The sequence below is a fragment of the Notothenia coriiceps genome, unplaced genomic scaffold, assembly GCF_000735185.1.
Source record: "Notothenia coriiceps isolate Sejong01 unplaced genomic scaffold, NC01 NC01_scaffold00010812, whole genome shotgun sequence".
NCBI classification, from domain to species: domain Eukaryota; kingdom Metazoa; phylum Chordata; class Actinopteri; order Perciformes; family Nototheniidae; genus Notothenia; species Notothenia coriiceps.
This window is the reverse complement of record NW_011343513.1, coordinates 1-13,618: the sequence shown is the minus strand read 5'-3', so window position 1 is coordinate 13,618 and position 13,618 is coordinate 1. Positions and strand designations below refer to the sequence as shown.

Here is a 13,618-nt window from a genome sequence, read left to right as displayed (position 1 = left end):
AATGCCACCTGAATGAAGCTTTGAAGTGATCCAAACGCCACCTGAATGAAGCTTTGAAGTGATCCAAACGCCACCTGAATGAAGCTTTGAAGCGTCAAACTATTTGGAAGCGCTGTAACAAACATAAAGGAGAGCAGCCGTCTCACCTCCATGGACTTCACTGCCGCCTGACTCTCTGTCAGCTGTCTGATCTGGATGCGCTGGACGTTCTCAGCCTGCTGGCCTGAGTTCTCTCTCTGGGCCCGGAGCTCCGCCCCCTCTGCCTCCAGGCCCTTCAGCCGCAGGTGGAGCTGAGCCTTCTCCCTCAGCAGAGCCTCCACTCGTCTGCCATCACGCAGCGGGTCTGAACCCTGGTACTGAGCAAGCAGCTCCTCCCGCTCCTTCTCCAGACGAGACACCTGCCAACAGAAAGGGATCATCCACAGTATTATCTTCTTTTATCATTTCACGCCAGCGTAGGACAATTTAATAAAAACACAGTGCTGACTATCAGACAACACAGACCTCTGCTTCAGAGCGGATCCTCCTCTCCTCCAGAGTACGAGCATGTTCTTCCCTCTGATGGTCAAACTGGGACTTGAGAAAAGTGAAGTCATACCTCAGTTTGTTGTACTCAGACCTGTACTTCTCGGATTCCTGGAAAGAAAATGTGTACATGGAGTAATAACACTTCTAATCAGTGAGAAGGGGATGAGAGCAATCAGGCAGACAACATGGAAATCAGCACAGAGTCTCAAATGGCGCGTTTCCACTGCAGCGCGGAGCTCGCTTTAAGCGTGCCGAGCCGTGCGGGGCCCGTTTTTGGTTGCGCTTCCACTTGGCCTAGTTTTGGCCCTAGGCTACTTTTTCACCTTTTTTCTGGCCCGACTAAATCATGGTTCTATCGAGGCCAACAAACAGGGCTGAGTCGGGCTGAGTATGCTAAACTAGAGAGAGAATCGCTGTCAAGGGGGCTACAACTACAACAAGATGAACATATTTGACCGTGATTTAATTGTAATACACGTTTCAAAATGATGCCGAAGTGACAACATACTGATACCGGATAGTAAAAACCATGAATTAAGGCTTTGACAAGTCTGCAGACAGACGGCAGGCGAAAAACCTTTTAAAATGCGTGATCTTCTTATTATAGACACATGCATTTCCAAACATTTCTCCGGAGGTTTTTCATTGTACAATGTGAGGGTCTAAGGACAGAGGGTGTCGTTTTCTCATACTGATATTCTGCACAAACTATGCTGTTGTATTTGCTGTAAAGTCTCTTTAATGTAGGGTATTTTTATTATATGTAGCCTACAGCACTTTGGCTCGACCAAAAATCGTTTAAAAATGTGCTATATAAATAAAACTTGATTTGAATTGTTGTCTAAATGGAGATTGGCTAAGCTAACGCAATGTAGGCTATATGCACCGACCGTCCACACTCACAACGGCCTATACAGACATAAATAAACCAGCGACCGTCTTCGCCATGACACAGACAGTCAGTGGTTTGTACTTGTTTAACTTTTGCCTAGTTTCTGAACAGATATGAGGAGCTTGAGTGCAAACAGCTAACGGCTGATGATGTTTTTTCTGGGGTGCTCACGGGTGCTCATTGAAGATGATGTCACGGCTCTGCCTACACTGCGTTACTATAGTTACTGCCCCAGCTCCTAAACTGTAATGGAAGCGCAGCATTAAAGTGAGCCGGGCCTAATAAGGCCTAACCAAACCGAGCGAGGCCGAGCGAGGCCTGCGGTGGAAATGCGCCAAAAGATTGCCAAAAGCCACTCGATGCTGACATCTTGACCGTTGCTATTGACTTCATAGTCACAGCTGCTGACGCTATTTAAAGCAGGAATTTAAAGATAATTCCAACATTTCCTTCTTCAATAGAAGCCATTTGCAGCTATTGATCATTTACAACAATAACAACAATTTCCAAAGTGACATAATCGATAACAGGAGAGAACTTTGTTCTTAGCACTGTTTCACTGTTAAGAGATGTATTCGGTGCAGTATTAAATAATAGTGTTGATCACAATGTAAAGTCTAAAAATGTAAAAAATATGATTTTAACTGCTTACAATATATAATGACTACATAGTAGTAAGTAGTGGGGGACTCTTTCACTGACCCATGTTCTCCCTCATAGGTCTATGATAATACAAAGGACAGATTGACATCAGGGCTAGGGCTGAACGGTGTCCCATGGTAAAAGAAAATGTGTTTGGAAAGCAGCGACCTCACTATGAAAAATGGATGATATACATGTTTTCCTCTGACAATGGGAAGTGTGATGTAATCAGCAGAAGGAAAGCTAGTTAATGTTGGCTGTTAGCAGCCAGTAATGGTATTGTCTACTAAAGTTCTTGTAGCCTGATATCCCTATAATACTTATGTGCCATACAGACACAGAAACATGACCGACCTCCTCGAGTTTATTGAACCTCTCTCTGACTGGAGCCTCCATCTCCTGCTGCACCTGAGCTCTGAGCAACTCCAGCCGCTGGGGGGTCATCACCTGCTCAAAAACACACACGCATACACATTTGTAGCCAAGTTATCTTACGGAGACGCAATTTTAATAATTAAAAACAACAATAATTACATCCTTGTGGCTCACTCCACCAAACAGTCAAATTGAGCTTTAATCCATAGTGTCATCACTTCATCATTATATTCTATTAGACATTTGTTTGAAATTTGCACGAAATTGTCCAAATGTAAAAATATAAATTCTAGAGTTCTTGCCAATGACGTGTTAGGTGTGGTTACAGTAAAGTAAAGTAACATCAGTGAAACCCCAACCTGTCCTTTGATCAATCAAACAGCAGAACAATCCATGATTCTAACCAGTTTCATTGTGTGAGACTCTTCAAAGGCTTCGTGTACCTGCAGCCGAAGCTCCTCCAGCTCCCTGGTTCTGTCCAGCAGGTCTCCCCGGAGCTCGGCCAGCAGCAGCTGCAGTTTCTCCTGCTGAGCCTGTCTGTCACTCAGCAGGCGCCTCAGCTCTCCCTGCGCCCGGGTCAGCTCCTCCTGCAGGCTGCAAGCAGGATGGGAGTGAGCGCAGTGCACAGCAACTGAAGCACATCGACCCATACAATCATAGCCAGGGTAAGTGTTGTTGTATGGTTATGGAGGGATGGTTTCTATGAGATGTTTTCTCTACTACTGCAAACACACAGTGTTCATAAAGTAATATTATATTTTCTTTTGTTTTTATTCAGTGTCTTCCCTCATAATTCGTACTCAATACAAAACAAAGTACTGCCAAAGATACGTAACAAGTTTATATTAGATCAGTTTTACCTGGTGTGTTCAGCCTTCAGTGTTTTGTAGTTGGTCCTGTGGTTTTCGCACTTCATCCTCTCATCAATAAGCATCTTCTGCAATTCCATCTCTGCATCCCCCAGCCCAGCAGACAAGCCCAGCATGGCTGCAGACTTCCCCATCCCAGGCTCCAGGTTCGGAATGAAGGGTGGCGACTGGCCGAGGGCGGAGGAGGTCATCTCGCCTCTGCAGCAAAGAGCCAGAGACAGGAGGAGATATAGAAGGCTTTCTGAACCAAGCAATATAACTGCTGTGTCTTTATTTACAAATGAAATAGCGTTGTCAGCAAGCTTTGTTCTTTTCAGTCACAAACACTCCCTGCTAGTGTGGTGAAGTGCTTAGAGAGGGCAGAATTGGGCTGGCTTTGTTGTCAGTTAGTTTCCATGGTGGCATTAAGAAGAGTCCCATGGCTACTTGTTCAAATCACAACCTCTCAGCAGTGGCGCTCTGAGTCTTCTCCAGTGATTAGTCGGCTCCCTGCTGCTGTGGATGAGCAGTCAGTGATTGACTATTGAACCTCTTAACATCAAGCACCCTGTCAGTCTCATTGACTCATAAAGCTCTGTCTCTGAGCACAACGAAGCTACCTTCAGAATGCTATTATCATAGCATACACTGCAGTTTCATATATAGTCTTTAAAACCATAAACAAATAAAGCTAGGTAACCTTACTGTCAGAAACCAGAGATATGGTATTTAACTTAATGTGCATTGACTGTTTTTTGTTATCTGGCTCCCTTAAAATAGTTACAACCAAGCTACCGTTAGCCTGAGCTCAACAGAGACACTCACAACAGCCAGTGGATCATCAGTTGTGATGTGCTTATTTAGATTACGCGTTTATCTTATTCCAGTTATAACTGGCGTCCCAAATCCGTCTACACTACATTGAGTTGTTTTTAAATGTCCCGCGACTTTATGCTAACTAGGCAGCTAACATTGGCTACTTACGTGTGTTCGTTATCGGACACTCCTTCCTCCTGGCGTTTGTCATGCAAAGTCAGAGCAGTGTACTTTTGACGATCAGCTATAAACAAAATTCAGACACCAAGTCTAATTAAAAGCGCAAAGACTCGTGAAATCTATTCACACAGCCTGGCTACCTGTAAGCAGACTGTAGGCTGGAGCTAGTAACATTAGCCTGCCATGGCTAACGCCGTGTGCAGCTCATACCGTGTTACAGACTCCAGCAGCTGAAAGCCCCTTACCTCTGTTAGAACTTGGAACTTACTTTACTATTTTTACCCTAGCAATTGTTATACATCCATGGTGATAGCTAGCTAATCTGAAAACTACAAACTGTGGGATCATGGGACATTTTTCCCGAGGTGCATTTCTGTTGTTGAAAACATCTTTTACGAAACCCTATGGAAGGACTTTTTACAATTAATACTTTCGTACTGGCAATATGTACTTTGCTATAACAAGTTTGTGAGTAATGTTACCTATTATAATTATAACGTAACTGATAAATTGCTTAACCTCCAAGTCTCTACATATTGTATTCAGCATTCAAATGATTCATACATTTGAACTATGTTTCAGTAAGCATCGTTTCTAATATTAAATTGCAAAGTTTTAATCCTGGTAATCTTAACTTGTATTTATTGTACAAAAATGGTACTGACCATCCTGCACCCCCCTCAGTAAGAAGCAGCTGTTGAACGATAATACTACTTAAAACAGCATGTAAACCTTTTGGTCACTACTTAAAAAAGCTTAAAACACAATCGGCTGCATTAAAGAAACTACTTTTAAAAGGATTTTCTGTGGCTACAACACAAGTGAATTTCATTTTAGGGACAAGATTAATGCAAGTTTACCTTCAACACAATTCATCTTCAAGATCGGTAATAAGTCTGCAGCCTAACCGATGAATGTTAACGGGTGAAAATGATTTATGTGCATGTTCTGATCAAATTTCCATTTGTCTCAACTTTAAATGTAGTTATTTTCATCAGAAAATGTTTGTGTAAATAAAACAAATAAGATAAATGCTCCTTTATGAAATGAAGTACAATAAATAAATCCTTTTTTAGCAACCACATGAAGAGATAAAGCACTGCTCTCAATAATTTGAGGTCCGGATAACAGTTTCTCTGTTAGAGAGGCCCGTAATAATCTGGAGTGCAGACATGATGGAGGAGCACAGGGAGGACAACAATAATACTTTGTGCCCGCTCAACAATGAGTTGGTCAAGCCAAGGACAACAAAAGTTAACATACAACGCTCTTTCGTGAAATATGGGACATTTTCTATACCTTTAATTCAAACCAGCTATAAGTTAACCATAAGTTGTGCTCTGCTATTTAGTTGAAGTCAACATAAAAATGTTTTATTCACGACAGACTTGCAAAATATATTTGTTAACAATCTGGGGTAATGATAACACATTAAAAGATCTTAGAAGATCTAAAACCCAACCTGAATCATAGAAAAGTATCTGATTAAGAAACAACAGCAATATCACAACAACATTTTCTTTCCGATATACACTGGCTGTTGCTTTCAGAGTTTTACATATTTTTCTTGTTTGGGTCAACATCATATTTCTTATTACTTATCAAAATAATTAACTAACAAAAATACCCAAGTGGTCAAACTTCCTATGAAAATATATTTACAGGGGAATAATTAAATACGTAAGAAAATAAATTAACAAAACTGTAGGTAACGCAGCGACGTACAATCGCCATTTTCCTGAGTGCACATATTGTCTTTCCAAAAACGGGTGTCATTGGTCCACACACTCAGCTGGAGCTGCAAGACAAAATTGAAAATGCAAGAGATAAATTATTCAAAATAAAAAATGTAGAAAGAGAAAATGAAGAATCTTGAGCTGACTGGTTACCTGTCAGCAGCATCTAGGTCAGCCTCAGCATTGCTGTCAGCTTTGGAAGCAGACCCTCGCAATTTAATAGGATCTAAAAACACAGAGACAGGTTGAATACAATTGGAAAAACATATCATTCTGGTAAAAAAAATGAGCAGAAAATAAAGTCCAGCTCCTGCACCTTGGATCCAGCGGATCTGCGTGGCGGGGCCGTAGCCCTGCTCGTTCTTAGCAGCTATGCGGAAGACCACTGCCGGCCGGTTGGAGGAGGAGCAGTCGATCTGGGCGTTCTCCAGTTGGGTGGAGCTGACCGAGCAGGATGTCTTGGTGCCGCGGTATATCCTGATGAAGGCCATCTGACCCGGACGCTCCGAGCTGGTGGAGCGGCTCTTCCTCACCGCCATGTACATTGAGTACTCCAGGATCCGGCCTGATGGGGAGGGGGGGGCGTCCCACGTGATGTGGACCGAATCGTTGGCCTGTGCAAAGAAAGTGTTTTAAGGGGCAGCTCTTTCGTAGTTTATGCAGGTTGTCAGTGTGAGTCCCATATGTGTCACCTTAGTGATCCTGACAGCAGAAGGCGCTCCGGGGAAACCTGGCAGGCAGGTCTTGAACTCACTGACCGGGCTGAGGTCTCCCTGGCCGAAGCAGTTGATGCCTGAAACTCTGAACCTGTAGGTCTGCCCTGGAGCCAGCTCCTGCTTCTCTCTGCTCTGGTAGTCCTGAGGCCCGGGACACTTCCTCTGGAGGGAGGGCTGATGGGAAAGCAGAGGATATACAGAAGCTGTGTGGTGAGACCCTGGGGTGTCCCTGAGAAACTAAAAGTGGTCCACGTGCCCTAGAAGATGTTGATGTTGTGGAAACAAATCCTGTCAAATAGTATCTGTGTTTATTGAGCTAAAAGAGAATTGAAAAACTTTCCTGAATGTTGCAGCTGCAATCTGAGTAGGAGAATATTATACAATATGTAATAATTTAGGAAACAAGGCAGACTGGTAAACTAAAATGTGCTACGGTCTGTCCACTAGAAGGAATGTGGCACAACATGGAAGTGAAAGCCGTGCAAGGGCTATTAACATTTCTTTATTTAATTTGCAATAAAACATGTCCAAAGAAAAGTCTATAAATTATTGTGATAAATAATTGTGACTTCAATGTTAATCATTGTGATAACCATTTTGGCGAAAATGTTGCAGCCCTAAATAAATCGCCTGGTTTATATTGAAATTTCAACAGATTTTCACATAAAAAAAAAGAAGGAAATAAATATTGACTGGATAGCCCTGTCTAACATATATATTAAATAACAGTAAAAACTGTTTTTCAGTCAGTTTTTATTATTGTATTTACCTCATTAGTGTTTGGTGGCCGGCTGCTGCTGGCTGCAGTCGTCTGGTCAATGTCTGCAGGTAAATAGTAATGGCTGGCCTCACAGAACAGTGTTTTGAACACACCAACATCAAACCACACCTCCTCTGGGGTCTGATGGATCTGGAGGAGAGAGGTTTCAGTCTGAGTTTACACTGAGCCCAGTAAGAGCTAATGATTACTGTACACAGGTGCGTCTGACCTGATGTGTATGGGAGAGATCTGATGTATTGTCCACTGGCTGTTTCTCTGTGAAAGAAAAGGACGCCCTCAGTGAGTTTTACTTCACGACATGCTGCAGTGTGATTTGACTCCTGAGCTTGAGCAGCATCAGTACCTGGCTGCTGCTGAGCTGAGCTGCTGACCTCTGCTGATATGTCCGCTGCACCACCTACAGCTCGCACACAGAGAGAGAGAGCACAACAGGTCAGCGGATCAAAGCCAAACAACGGCAGCTTCACTAATGCTGGAGTGAGACAGCAGAACAGACCTGTTGTTTGTCCTTTCCCTAACGCTGTGTGGGAAGGAGAGCATTACTTTTTACATGTCGTGTGTTGCAGCAGGGCCCCTGACATCTACCAGGTTTTTCTCGCTGTGTGTAGCATTTCATTTGTTTCCCCGGTCACACCAGAAAAAGTTATCAAAGTGTGTTTGTCTGCTGCATACTCGTCCCTAACTGACGTCACAACTTCAAAACCCTTTCTACTGAGGCCATAATATGTGACAGGTTCCTAAAATTAGGTACAAGAAATCACAATATATCTCCTTGCTTGCAGCATTGCAAAATATCACAGCAGATTGAATCATACCATCATGACCCATTTGGATGCAGCTTTATTACTTTAGGCATACCTATTGCCTATTTAATTATTCCGAAAAGGAAAATAATGAGTGGAAGTACAGAAATGCCTCGCATCACTGGAGAACAGAACTTACTGCAGCGCTTTGTGTCACAGTCCTTCTCCGTGTCCCTGCTAGCACGGCTCTCTGCTTCTGCTTTGCTTTCCGAGGATTCTGCCCTAGTGTTCTTTTGTGCTGAACCAAGCTGTAATTCAGAGAGAAAAGTAAAGCAGAACATATTTTCTTTCAAAATAGGAAGAGCTGCATTAAAATACCTGAGTAACAGTGCCCAGTTTAATGCAGAAGTCAGGGTGTTGTTTACTTGATGATCTGCAGCTGGGTTCATTCACAAGTCAGGAACTGGACTGCACTCATAAAGCGCTTTTAATCTTAGTGGCTACTCAAAGAGCTTTACAACACAAGCTAGCATCTCTCAGAATAAAGACTCTAAATGTAAAGAAATCTAAGAGAACAGTACCGACATGTCTGTAGTTGGTCTAGTTTTTTAAAAGTTTTTAGTTTTGGATATTAACTTTTTGGGTTTCACCTCAGTTGAGGTTTCAAGCAAGCCAAGGCAATACTAAAAGGTGGATTTAAAAGTGTCTACCTGTGGTGATGTTTCATCTTCTTTATTAGCGGTTCCTCCAGTTGGAGGTTGAACAGACTGTAAATCTGAAAGGTGATTCAAAAAGGTTCTTAGAAAGGTGTGCATCCTGATAAACATGCTGCAGATTTGTTTTCAGGTGGTGAAACTGCTCTGTACCCTCTGTTCCTGTTGAGAGTACCTCAGCCTTCCTGCCCAGTGCCTCTGCTCCAGTGAGATGGACGGCTTTGGCAGGTGGGGGTGTAGGCTGGATCTGAAGGATGTAGAAGTCTGCTGCCGCCAGGGGGCGCCACGCCACATGAAGCATGCTGACGGTAGACTTGATGAGTAAGGGGGCCTCTGGGGCGGCTGGTCGCTCTGCGGACCGAACACAGAATATGAGATTGAGGAAGTGCATCTGCTTTCTGATGTTTTCGCAGCACTAAAGTTTGCATCACAAGGACCATGGTGGACACCCGTGGATATGGAAAGTATGAATACGCCTTTAGATGACTTTCTTCCCAGCTGGGTGTCAGTTCTCACCTGTCTCCAGGTACCACAGGTCCTTACAGCAGACCTGGTAGTTCCAGCTCTTGCAGTACCCGTCCCGGCCGCTCCAGATGTAGAGCCTTGACCCCACGCTGGCAGCACAGTGTCCGGCCCTGGCTCTGGGTAGGAAGGCGTACGGATCGTCACTCTGGGGTCCCTGACTGTGCAGCTGGTACTCAACATTGTCTTGTTGCTGTGAGCCAAGATCCTGCCAGCTCATAGTGTCTGAGATAGGAAAAGCAGGCATCAGTGAGTGAATAAAACACATAGCGCATAGCTTGAAGTTCCCTAAAACAGTAAGGCTGAACATGCTGCTGACAAAACCTCATGTTAAAAAATGATTTAACACCAAATGTTGACAAGAATCACCAAATGAAGATGCTCTCTCTAGGGTTTTACCCTGTGTGGAAATCAGAGTAATGTACTCACCTAAATTGAGTACAGTTAAGGAGTCACTGCAGATCCATTCAGGTTCTACAGCAGTGTGCAGGTCTGACTCTGGGGCAGGAATCCAGCCACCAAAAACAAACATCCTGCAGACAGAGGGACAGTTCGTCAAAGGCTCTTTGGGTCAGCTGTTATATACAAACTAGACCTCTGCTTGAACATAGACATGACACCAATAATGGCAAATCCCATACTTGTTTCCAATAACACTGGCAGAGTGAAGGCTTCTGGGAAGTGGTGTGGAACCTCTGGTTTCAGTTGTCGACCAAACCATTGTGTCTGAAGAAAAAAGGATGATAATATTAAGGAACTAAAAATATAAAAAAGAGATATTTCTCAGTACATGCACATTTGAAAATAAGCCGACAACAGTTTTTACATTTAAGGTTTAGTGGCAACTTAATGATGCGAAATATTTCAAAAGTTCATTTCTCAAACTTGCAGCTAGTCAATATTATCTGTCAAAAAAAATCCTACCAAGGTCAAGCTGCCAGAGGTCGTCTAACCGGGATCCTTGCATCCCACCAAAGATGTAGATCTTCGGGGAGCCGAGCCCAGTGTAGGAGACCGCCGTGTGGGACTCCCGTGCTGAGGGACCCCCCCCCTTTGTCTCAGGAATGCTCCAACCTCTTACTCCTGTTAAAGACTGCAGCTCCAGCTCATAGAAGTCACCCATGTATCTAAGATGGTAAAAAGTCAGAGGCTGTATTGAACTGCATCATTGTGAATAGATTCACTTTGGGTTTCACTATGTTATGTTCATTAAATTCATTATTTATCACTAACTGTTATTCTACGCACGAAAAGTTTATTATTATTATTCCGCCGACTTATTTTGGCCCTCTTCTTCTCCCGCATTGAACATCGCAGAAACTCCGTTCAAACATCAAAACATTCAGCTCGGTCGGGAATCGATTGCTATTACTTTTCTCATTCATAACTTTCATAATTCCAGAGATACATCCCATAATACATCACATTTTTAACCATTGAAGTCAATGGAGAAATTCTTCAACTTCAACAAATCTTCATGCGACTTCAACTGCTAACTGTTCATTCATACTTTCACTCAGAAACTTCATTCTAACTTTAAAATGTTACACATCTGACATTATTCGTGTAAAACAACTTTTAAATCTGATTCTTACTTTTAGAGATATTAAACATTGTTCAGACCTTGTTAAAGAGGTTTTCTTCAAATTTTAACATTAACTAGAGTGCGTGATGTCACAGCTAGAGGGTAGAACATCTTGAAATTTGCCTTCATTTATTTTTTTAAAACTGCCATAATTCCCAAACCCTACTGTACATTCCTGAGACATAATTTTTCATGACAAACGTAGGAAAACATCTCGTAGCTTGAAAAATGAAAAATAATTAAGCAAAAAATAATTAAACAAAAGGCCTCTTGAGGGCATGAAGTGACAAAAACATTCAACATTCCTCCATTAAAGTCCATTGTAATTTCAGGCAGACATTTCCTCACGGCAGCAGCCGCACACCCTTAGTTAAACTGCCAAAAAGGCCACATCATTAACCCGAAAGTACACAAAAATTACACTTCAGATACTCAAGGTCCTTGAGATGCTTCACGTTTTGAAATTTCACAGATATCTGTTACGGTTCTTCCACAAAACGTTCACATGTAAGAGGTTTATCTCTCATTCAGAACAATGGAAACCTTTTATCTCTGGACGCCTCGTTAGCTCAAATATAAACACCTGTGTCATGGAACACGATGATATCATCACTCCAACTGACATGCTCAGAGCAGCAGACTTCAGATAAAGGTTAATGGTCCTGCCCTCAACAGCTCTACGGCAATTATGGGGTGTCATCATCATATGCCGAAGATCAAGAGAAGAGAGAGAGAAGAGAGAGAGGGCGATCAAGAGAAGAGAGAGAGTATCATCAATAATATGTAAACATTTGAAATGTATGTTAATGTTGTTAATTATTTTGTATTGTGATGCTTTGGCAACATTGTTTAATTTAACTTTCATGCCAATAAAGCCCCTTTGAATTGAATTGAATTGAATTGAAATTGAATTGAGTAATGTAATGTAACACGGTTTTCTCATAACTTCAGTGAAAATACTCCAAACAGCCCAAAACTTCGCCGGTTTGTTAACGATGCAGCCATCAACTCATCTAAGCGTATTATGGGGTGTCATCAAATGCCGTTGCCATGGTGACGGATCATTCGCCATGAAACATGATGTCGCTTTAAGTCCCATCAACACGGTCCAAGCCTCAACAGCTCTACGCCAAATCTGAGATCTCACCATATACCGTTTCCATGGAAACGCATTCCTCGCCATAAAACATGATGTCGCTATAACTCCTATGAAAATGTTCAAAAAGTGCTCAAACTTCACGTGTACCAACAATCCAGCCGTGAAGACATCTACGGGACAGTATTGAGATTTCTTCAAATGCCGTTGCCATGGCAACACAATGCTCACCATGAAACACGGCTTTCTCATAACTTCAGTGAAACTGCTCCAAACGCCCCAAAACTTCCCAGGTTTGGTAACGATGCAGCCATCAACGCATCTAAGCGTATTATGGGGTGTCATCAAATGCCGTTGCCATGGCGACAGATCATTTGCCATCAAGTTAGTTCAGAAGTTTGCAGTTCAAATATTCTGTTACTTTTCCAAGCCTTTTTACTTTCTTTTCTTCCCTCATCACACATTCAAGCCCCCACTGTTCATGTATCATTTTAATCTAAATTCTTCACTTTCTTCTTACACATTACATTTCAGCATAGCAGTTTAGGGTCAGCTTTTCAGCATAAAGCATTCCCACTAGCAATTTCTTCAGGAATTGCATTCTCTAGTTACATTTAAACATTGTAATTTAATATAAACAGTAACATAATATGCATAATTAGTTGCTGCCCTAATTTAAATACTTGAGAGGTAAAGCTCTTGCCAAATAAAATGCCAGTAAGAAGTCCTCACAACTACCCCAACTCGATATCCAGGTTTGTATTCATGTCTCAAAAACAAAGCCTATGTTTTCGTTGTTGTGTTTATTCTTTTGACTGTACCTTGGTACATTGCCATTGGCGTCTTCACTATCATTGGCCAGCCCTCCGAACAGGTAACACTTGTTCCCCACAACAGTGAGGCTGTGTCCGATCCGGGGACAGGGGGGCAGGCCGTTCCTTGGGGCCCTGGGCTTCAGCTTCTTCCACAGCCAGCGACTAGCCTGCGCCACACGGGATCAAAGTCAACATTTGAAAAGTTTCTTCACTGAAGCAAGTTGATTAGAATCCGGACTGAATATTTGTGGTGTCATTACCTGGAGTTCATAAAGGCTGTTGGTGTATTTCCCAAACTCCATCATGCCGCCAAAGACCAGAATCCGGGTCCCATCACAGACGAAGCCATGGGCAGCACATCCGGGGGGGATGTCCCCCCTCACCGCAGGCAGGAACCACTGCTTTGAGACTGGACGAAAGCGCATCAAGAAGTCAGACACTGTATTAGACAGAACATCCTGGGGAGTGCTGCATTTTACACATTTGATAGCATAAATCCTATTTTAAGAGTTATAACAGTCAGTGTGTTTAAGATGGATTTAACCAGTGGTGAAACTTTAGTAACTAACTACATTTAATCAAGTATTGTACTCAAGTACTTTTTAAAAAAAGTATTTGTACTTTACTTGA

At 42.5% G+C, this 13,618-nt stretch overlaps 1 protein-coding gene across 2 annotated transcripts; it reads right to left on the bottom strand.

The window, feature by feature from the left end:
• Window positions 1-5,330: 5,330 nt before the first annotated feature.
• hcfc2 (host cell factor C2) lies at window positions 5,331-13,612 on the bottom strand. Of its 2 annotated transcripts, none has more exons than XM_010772015.1 (16): window positions 13,249-13,612; window positions 12,995-13,155; window positions 10,417-10,619; window positions 10,134-10,218; window positions 9,922-10,025; window positions 9,487-9,717; window positions 9,124-9,321; window positions 8,968-9,032; window positions 8,457-8,565; window positions 7,858-7,902; window positions 7,723-7,769; window positions 7,503-7,643; window positions 6,710-6,907; window positions 6,334-6,631; window positions 6,171-6,243; window positions 5,331-6,079 (listed from the first exon to the last, which is right to left on the bottom strand). In XM_010772015.1, the coding sequence occupies exons 1-16, from the start codon at window positions 13,411-13,413 to the stop codon at window positions 6,070-6,072; spliced, it is 2,133 nt and encodes a 710-aa protein (XP_010770317.1). In that variant the 5' UTR covers window positions 13,414-13,612; the 3' UTR covers window positions 5,331-6,069. The 2 variants fall into 2 exon arrangements, with proteins under 2 accessions (XP_010770317.1, XP_010770316.1); XM_010772014.1 differs by having other exon boundaries at window positions 5,332-6,079; window positions 7,858-7,911.
• Window positions 13,613-13,618: the final 6 nt, after the last annotated feature.

What these genes read in the sequence shown, in the direction of transcription:
- hcfc2 (XM_010772014.1), bottom strand. Translation starts at nt 13,413, where the DNA reads ATGCGCTTTCGTCCAGTCTCAAAGCAGTGGTTCCTGCCTGCGGTGAGG. An exon ending in GCCAGTGTTATTGGAAACAA is followed by an intron (nt 10,026 to 10,133) that starts GTATGGGATTTG and finishes CTCTGTCTGCAG; the next exon opens with GATGTTTGTTTTTGGTGGCT. An exon ending in CTTAACTGTACTCAATTTAG is followed by an intron (nt 9,718 to 9,921) that starts GTGAGTACATTA and finishes TTCCTATCTCAG; the next exon opens with ACACTATGAGCTGGCAGGAT.